This window comes from Sorex fumeus, unplaced genomic scaffold, assembly GCF_029834395.1.
Source record: "Sorex fumeus unplaced genomic scaffold, SorFum_2.1 ptg000047l, whole genome shotgun sequence".
NCBI lineage: Eukaryota > Metazoa > Chordata > Mammalia > Eulipotyphla > Soricidae > Sorex > Sorex fumeus.
In genome coordinates, this window is record NW_026606104.1 from 42,324,203 (window position 1) to 42,332,751 (window position 8,549).

An 8,549-nucleotide genomic window follows, 5' to 3' on the forward strand; every position below is an offset into this window, starting at 1 on the left:
AGGGGTGCTGTGGGGGAGCAATCAGGGTTTATCTGGGAGAAGGTTCTATGGAGGGACTGGAGTAGTGGATCCTGCTCAGCGCCAGGTTGTTATAGGTTTCTAGACTTTTTCTTTTTTTTTTTTTTTTCCAGTCACACCCACAGTTGCTGGGAGCTACTCCTGACTCGGTATTCTGGAGTCCCTGCTGTATGAGGACTCGAACTTAGGCCTCCTGCATACAATACACTGTGCACTGTGCTATCTATCTTCGTCCCTGTTTTCCTGCTTTGATGGCCTGGCAGCTTTGAAAACTCCCATGACTAGCTCATTGGCAGAACATGCCGTCCACCAGGGCCTCTTCCAGGCACCCCACCCCCCATCCTCCAACTTGACCTCTGGCTCCTAGATGACTCAGGGCCTTCCGGAGGTCAGTCGCAGCTGGGGGTGTAGAGAGAGCTCTCCACTAGAAAGCATGAAACTCCTCCTAGGTGTTTGAGGCGGAGGGGGAAGTGGGAGTGAGAGCAGAGGGGAGGCAGCCTGGCCTGCTGTCAGGACAGTGAGGAAGCACACAGCTGTGTGCCCGGCAACCTTCCCAGGGTGGGCAGGGCCTGGATGCCAGGCCGGGCCAGGGGAAAGAGACACCTTTCCCTTCCCCAGTCACAGCTGTGCACCCAGATCATTGAACTGCCTTGGCATGGCCATAACACAACCCAGCCAAGCCCAGGAGCTCGCCCTGTAGCAGCATGCAGCACCAAGCAGAGCCCCAGCCCCTGCTCCAGAGCACAGAGCAGGGGAACAGGCCGAAATCTCAGACCGGCCTTAAAGCAAGTGATTCAGCAGCTCTGAGCCTGTTTTCTCATCGTAAAGATGGAGTATCATAATGACCATCTCACAAGAGGGCTCTAAGGACTTGGTGTGCTGCAAAGGTCAGGAACCAGGCTCCTGGAATCTGCCACAAGCTTAGGCACAGTTGAGGTGTTTGATTCCCCTAAGAACAGCCACCGGGAGTCTCGTGTCCTTCCCCTCTCCCCAGACACACAGCATACTCTTATGCCAGCACAAATGACTTCCCACAAATTTTAAGTGGCTCAAGAACTCTTTGGCATTGGTCACAGGCAACTCTAGCCACCAGTGCTGGAAAGGCACAAAGAGGTCATTTCACAGACAGGCGGGGGGGGGGGGGTGGCGGGCGGGAAGGCAAGTGACCAACCCTTTCTCTTGCTGGGTTTATCTGGGAGAAGGGTTCTATAGAGGGGCTGGAGTAGTGGGTCCTGCTCAGGGCCAGGCTGTTATAGGTTTCTAGACAAACCCAGCCCTGACCCCGGAAGTTGGGAAGTTCCAGGATGCTGCAGGTGCTTCTCATTTGACTCCAGTTCTCACAAAAAGTGAGGGAGGGGTTGTGAGCAGCTGCTAGTAATGGCAGAGATCCACCACTAGACCAGGGTCACCCAGTGCTCAGGTCGGGGACTGGTTCCCCCACTTCACGCTGTCAACACAGCCACCTCTAACTCCGGAATCTTGACGCCTACTACAGGAGCCAGCATCTCCTGTCCTTGTTGATCACCCGGCTTTGTCCTTGGTCCCCAAGTTCCATCTATACCAGCAACAGCGCTGCCCAGTCACCTCTGGCCTCAGGCACCATAATCCCCGAGACACTGTGAGGCCAGGAGAAGTGGATGGGTCCGTGAGGTAGTTAGGACGTGCCCCAAGCTGAAATCTGCTCTGACCCGAGTGTTGGCCCAGCACCCGGGGCTGAGGAAAGAGGGAACCCTCAGGTTCTTCCTAGTCAGGCACCTCCTCACTCAGGAAAGGGAAACATTTGACTCCCAGCTAAAGTGACAAAGACAGAATTGGGTCTCGGGTCCCCCTGTACCCCCATTACAGGTGGACTCGTGGGAGAGTGCAGGGTCTTCCAACCACCCAAACCTCAGTGCCTCTTTAAGCCACGCTGCAGAAGGCAGTGGGAGGGCCTCTGTTCCTAGCTGCTTCCCAGGGATGTAAGGCAAGGCCACACCAGACAGGGACATGTGAAGCAGGCAGGTAGGCAAGAGGATGGATGCGGAAGCTGATAGCCCCAGTCACTGCCTTCGAGGCTGGTGGTAAAAAAAAAAAAAAAAAAAAAAAAAAATCAGCTGAGGATCAGGTCCAACCCCCACCCAGGAGTAGACACAGGAAGTGAAAGAGGGGGTCACACCAGCTTTTCACCTGTCAGGACTACATCCTTGGATTGCTGTGTTGCTGTGGTCAGATGGGGGAGAACCAGCTCCTTCTTAAAGTGGAACAAGGTCCTCAGGGAGGAGGACCCCTGGGCAAAGACCGGGAGGGAGCCGGTTTCTAACTGCTGGGTAGGGTGAGTGCTGGCTAGGCCTGGTGGGCAGCAGCCCCACCGGAACAATTCCTGTTTGTGCCCCTGTTGGTGCCTGGTGGGCAGTCAGTCCGAGGGGCCTTGGCAGGCCTGACAGTCCTTCATGTCCTCCGAGTAGTCTTCGATCTGGATGGTGATGGTGTGGAAGTGGAAGCTGCCTCGCAGCCGGGTACTAGCCGCCTTCAGCACAGCCTGGGCGTCTGCATCCTGAGCTGGGGTGCAGAGGGCACAGTGTGTTTGTGTGTGTTTGGGGCAGGGGGGTGGCTAGAAGACCTATCAGTCATGCGTGGGCCCTCCAGAACAGTCAGGAGCTCAGGTCTCAGATCCCACCCACAGCAGACCAGGATAGTGGGCACCAGCCACTGTTGGGGTCCTGTCCTGGCCCCGCTCTGAAAGAACAGCAAAGTGCCGGCTTCTAGGCAAGGCATCAGCTTTCAACTGCACTTTAGCTGGGAAAGCCTGGGCAAGTGACTTCACCAGCTCACCCACCCCAGCCTTGGTTTCTTCATCTATACATGGGGCTGTGCTGATTGCATGTAATATTGAGTGTGAGACACCCCCCGTCCCCGACTGCCTCAGGTAGAACAAGGGAACCACAAGAATCACCTGGACAGCTGGGGACACCCCAGGCCTCAGCTGCCTCTCCCACATGCCCACGTGCCTGGGACTCACCGATAGCGATGTGGACGGAAAGCACAGGCTGGGCCACGGTGAGCGCCCAGATGTGCAGGCTGTGCAGGGCCTCCACCCCCTCCACCGACAGCAGAAGATCCCGCACCGCTGTGAAGTCCACGCCCTTGGGGGTCCCTGGGAAGTGCAGGACCATTGGCTGTAGGAAACTGCCCCCCACCTCCCCAGGCTGGCCCTGCCACTCAAATTCTACATCTTCAGAGAAGACTCCCTTGGCCAGCAGAGTTTATGTCACTCCTAGCAAGGCAAATTTGTCCAGCACTGACCATCTTTTCCTAAACCCCATGTGCCCTGGCAGGTCAAGTCTGTGTCCTTCTGCCTGAGAGCACATGGGAAGGGCCAGAGGGCACAGACACCACCCGGGTGCTGACCTGACAAGAAGGGTGTGTTCTCCTCACCCCCAAGCTCCCACCCAGCATGGAGACTGCTTGGAGCTTGGGGGAGAGAAGGTACAATCCAGGGACATTTCCAGGTATAGTCAAACCTGAGGACCTCCTCTTGACCAAGACCTGCTGCCTGCACCAGGCTCAAGATGAGGCTCCCCTCCACTGTGGGGGACCCACACCCACACCTGGATCAGAGCTGGAGAGCCCCGAGCCCCAGGGGAGCCCCAGGTCTGAGTTACCTTCCATCAGCACCAGGATCACGTCTCTCAGGATGGTCAAGGTGGTCCCCAGCACCAGAATGGAGAACAAGAAGGTGCAGATGGGGTCTACAAACTTGTACTCAGGCTGTAGGAAAAGGTGATGCAGAGCTGGGGGTCGCCACCCAAAGCCAAGCTTCCTTTCTCCCTCCCCACCAGCACTGAGACAGTGAGAACTGCCCACAGGATGGACAAGTGCATGCCCCACCTCCCAGATCCATGCCCAGTGGGACAGGCAAAACATGCCACATTCAGGGGCCCAAGCTATAGTACAGCAGGTAGGGTGCTTATCTGGAATGCAGCCAACCCATGTTCGATCCCCAGCATTCTTTGAGTGATTCCTGAGTACAAAGCCAGGAGTAACCCCTGAGCACTGCAGGGTGTGAACTCAAAATAAACACAAAGACATGCCATATTCAGACATGCCCCTTCCCTTGCTCGGGCACTGAAACATACACAGATCTATAAAGGATCTTAAATACCATCTGGTCAAGGTCCCCATTGTATAGATGGGGGAAACTGAGGCTCAATTAAAGCAAGTACCATACATCCCACAATGAGCAGGGGACAGAGCCAGCTCCAAACCTGACGTCTGCTGCTTTTTACTAGGGTACACGGCCTCAGTAAGGTGGGCAATGCCCAGGCTTCAGCAGTACAGGCCTGGGAGTGATTCTGGCTCCATGACTTACTGGCTGTGTGACACTGAGCAAATCACCCAACATCTCTGAGCAGAAAACACCACCTCTCCCTGCGATCACTGTGAACATCAAAGGAGCAGACATTTGGCCGTGCTGGATTAATGCTCCTTCCCTCTCCCCACCCTTCTGTTTAGAACTGGGAGGGAACCGGAATCTGCAGAATCCCAAGTAAAAAGGAATTCCCAGATAATCTGAACAACCCCACCCCTACCCCAACTGCCCTCCATCCCCAGCGCTGACCTTGAAGTACAAAATATAGGCTGCCACCAGGACGCCCACGCTCTGCAGAAAATCTCCAATCACATGAATAAAGGCCGCTCGGACACTGGGGTTCTGCTCCTGGCTGCTGCCATGGCTGTGCCCGTGGCCATGGCTGTGCCCATGACCACACTGGTGAAGAGTCAACCCCATTCTACAGAAGCGGAGACAAAGCTGTGGCCCACCAGCCAAGGAGAAGCCATCCACATAGGCGGGATGACCTCCTGTGGGGCCCTAACCCCAGCTCCCCATACTCTACATGGTCCCTTTGGGGGTCTGAGGCCCAGGTGGTCTTGGTTCAAAATGCCCCGGGAGAAAGATCGCTCAAATGCTTGACTGAATCTGGGCCCAGTGATGCCCACATGCCAACTCTCAGAGCAGAAGGGCACCACAGTGGTCATCCAGTTCAGGCCAGCCTCTGTCAAAGAGGATGAGCATAGAAAGAGACTTGCCCAAGACTCTGAGCGAGGGGGGAGAGTGTCTGAAAAAGACCCCCCTGTTCTCCAGGCTCCACTGTTGGCATAGTGCCTAGAAAGGCCTTAAATTCTGCTCCTCCAAGGAGCAGACTCACCCTCCCCACAAGGGGCTGGAAACCTTCCAGGTTATTCCCTGGCATGCGTGGAGATTGTGCTGGTAGTGCTGACTCTGTCCCTGAGTCACTGCTCCCCAGAACCCAGGTGCTCCAGTGCCTGAAAACAGGTGTTTGGAAAGCCCAGTCCCCGTGGTCTATACTGGAGCCTGGCCTGGCCTTCTCCCATGAGAGCAGATGACAGGGGGTGGGGCGGGTCCCAGGGTATTGAGCCCATACTCACATGATATTCACGGCCACTGCACAGCCTGACGTGATTAGCATGGTCCCACCCTGAATCTCATAGTCTCCAGACATCAGTCGTTCGACTGCCAAGTACACCAGGACTCCAGTCACGACCCAGATGGAGAGCACGGAGAGTAGGGCTCCCAGGATCTCTGAGGAACAGATATCTCCCTAAGAATCTCAGCCTGGTGGCTCCTTACCCTCCCTGAGCTCCCCTCCCCAAGTCAGGGCCTGGTTCCCACCGGCTTTGAGGAAAGAACTAATGACTTGATGGCATCTTCCCCATCCACTCACACAACAGAGCATTGACGGAGCTAGAAAGCATTGAAGAAGTCACCTGGGGTCAATCCTTTATGTTTTATATGTAAAGACATGGACTTATGGGGGCCAGAGCAATAGTACAGAGGTAGGGCATTGGCCTTGCACACAGCCGACCCAGGTTCGATCCCCAACATTCCATATGGAATAATGCCTGAGTGCAAAGGCAAAGAGTAACCCCAAAGCTTTGCCAGGTGTGGCCCCAAAGCAAAATAAAAACAAAGAAATGAACTCATTAAAAATATACTCATTGCTCAGCTGGCAAACTGAGGCTTTGGGGAAGGAGAGGCAGGGTGATCTCCCACCAAGAGGGAAAGGGCAATGGGCAATGTAGCCTAAGAGATAAATAAAAAGGCTTTAATATGTGTAAACACTCCCAGAAGCATTTGCTGATCTTTCCCTATCACCACCGCCTTCTATCCCCCTCCCCCCAACCACCCTGCGACTGGTCCACAGAGTTCTGAGTTCCATTAATGCTATATTCACTTGTTCCGAAAGTTTGGCCACTTTGTTTTTAAAGAAGGCTGCTCTCCCTCCCTGCTGACTTAGCCCGGATTGGTAGCCTCTCTGGCCCTATCCACATCACTCAGCCTCACTCTGAGATATAGCCAGTGGGGCCACCTAAGAAGCCATGTGTAGATCCCTCCCTCTCCCAACACCTTCCCTCCCCACCCACACCAGCCACTCTTACCAGCTCGCTGCCAGCCAAAATTCATGGTCTTGGTGGCTGGCCGGGAGGACATCCAGAGGGAGAAGAGGCTGATGAGCATGCTGGCAAAGTCAGTGAGCAGGTGGGCTGCATCAGTCATGACCGCCAGGCTATGTGCTAGGTACCCACCTGCAGGAGTAGAACCAGGACAGGTAGTGTCTATCAACCACCCAAGATAAGCAGCTATCTGCTTATCTGTATACAGCAGAGAAGGTGTGGTGGGCTCAGGAGACAGGAACTAGATTAGGGATCTTTCTATACACCCTGGCTGCTTAACTGTGAGCCAGTGAGACAGAACTTCTGCCCTCTGTGAAATGAGACTCACAACAGCTATTTAGAGGGTGAAGGTGAAAACCAAGTTCAAACAGGACCTGGCAAGGAGATTAGGTAAAGGTAAAGGTAAAGGTAAAGGCCCTCCCGTTGTTCGTCGATTTGCTCGAGCAGGCCCAGTAACGTCTCCATTGGAGACTTTGTTGTTACTGTGTTTGGCATATCAAATACTCTCGGTAGCTTGCCGGGCGGAGGAATCGAACTCGGGTCGGCCATGTCGGCCGCTTGTAAGGCGAATGCCCTACCGCTGTGCTATCGCTCCGCTTGGGAAATGTTCTTTCTAGGTTTTCAGGCTGTTCCTTTCCTACTAGTTGCATGTGATCTTGGGCAAATTATTTAACATTTATGGGCCTCACTGGCATCATCTGTAAACTCAGAGCAGCAGTCACATGGCAGCAAGGGGGTGCTATGAGGATTGCGTGCAAGAGCAGGAATAGTGGTTCCTTCCCCAACCCCCCTCACTACAGGGATTCGTTCCATTTTAAGACCTTCGGAGGATGCCTCAAACTGGAGACAAGACTAGTACTGAATGCTGCATACCTACCTATGATCAAGTTCAGCTTACAAATTAGGCATAATAAGAGATTAATAGTAATGCAATTATTGTAACAATATATTATAATAGAGGTTATGTGAAAGTTATCTCTACCTCTCACAAAGCACATGTCGTATTTTGAGACTATATCTGTCCTGGAGGTACTGTAATCATGGAAATCAAATGATGGGATAAACAAAAGCTATAGTATATAAAGGATTTAGCATTGTGAGCGTTCAATAAATGGAGTTCTTATAATTAACAGCTGTGGGAATATTCAAGAGAAAAGCCTTTTGGGATCACCCAAGTATTCATTTCATTAGTACAAAGGTCCTTACCAATGACTTCCCCAATCATGAACAACAGGCAGATGGCAGAGGCTACATACAGCTGGCGGCGGGCTCGAACCTTCCCAGGGTCGCAGTCACTGCCAGGACCCTTCTGGGCATGGCAGTAATGGTTACTCTGAGCGGCCAGTTCAATGGCCTGCAAATCCACGATAGGCTGGGGCAGAGGGACCCAGCCTGCTCCATCTGGTCCCAGAGACTCCGAGTAGGACCTGGCCAGAAAGGACGGGAGAAGGGCTGCTCAGCTCTTGGACGGTGCACGGTGGCTGCCTCCAGCCCTCTTTCTCCCCCTCTCTTTAGGGACTTGGCATTTCCATCGTCCAACCCGAAGAACAGCTAAGAACATTCCAAGTGCGACCGCCCCTGAGCAGCTTCGGAGAGGGTCCTGGCAGGAGTCCTAGAGCGTTGGCCCCGGGGTGTCCCTCCCTCCCTACTCATCTCTCCCCAGGCCCCGAGGCGGCGGCGAAGGCCTTGGGAACCGGCCAAACGGAGAGGCCGGTCCAGCGGAGCGCGGAGAATCAGGCTCCGCAAGAAAGATAGACGCAGATCTCTGGCACTTGGGGGTCACGCGGCCTCCCAGGGCGGGGCTGCCAGGGGGCAAAGTACTGGACAGGGGCGGGGCTGCGGGCGCGGGACTCCCACTAGTGGGCAGGGGTCCGGCTCGGCACTCGGGGTCCGGGGCCCACGCTCCCTCGTCTCTCCCCAGCCCTCCGCTGTGGTCCCAGTTCCAGCCGCCACCTAAATCATCCACGGCCAGATGGCAACCGGCAGGCACGTCCGGCGCCGCTCACATTCGCCCCCTCTCCGGGGCTCTCGCCTTACCTCCCTCCGGCCCCGGTGTCCAGCAGGTGTTTCTTCTCCAT

General features: G+C 54.7%; 1 protein-coding gene across 1 annotated transcript; it reads right to left on the bottom strand.

Annotated features, from left to right (window-relative positions):
- Positions 1-2,195: 2,195 nt before the first annotated feature.
- SLC30A2 (solute carrier family 30 member 2) lies at positions 2,196-8,549 on the bottom strand. Its single transcript, XM_056122945.1, has 8 exons — positions 8,509-8,549; positions 7,678-7,898; positions 6,457-6,603; positions 5,446-5,599; positions 4,616-4,787; positions 3,660-3,765; positions 3,017-3,151; positions 2,196-2,556 (listed from the first exon to the last, which is right to left on the bottom strand). The coding sequence occupies exons 1-8, from the start codon at positions 8,547-8,549 to the stop codon at positions 2,411-2,413; spliced, it is 1,122 nt and encodes a 373-aa protein (XP_055978920.1). The 3' UTR covers positions 2,196-2,410.

Excerpts from the sequence above, each read along its gene's own strand:
- SLC30A2 (XM_056122945.1), bottom strand. The coding sequence starts at position 8,549 with ATGGAGAAGAAACACCTGCTGGACACCGGGGCCGGAGGGAG. Across the intron at positions 3,766-4,615 it reads CCTATATTTTGTACTTCAAG|CCTGAGTACAAGTTTGTAGA; the intron begins GTCAGCGCTGGG and ends CTTTTCCTACAG. Across the intron at positions 2,557-3,016 it reads TTCCGTCCACATCGCTATCG|CTCAGGATGCAGACGCCCAG; the intron begins GTGAGTCCCAGG and ends TCTGCACCCCAG.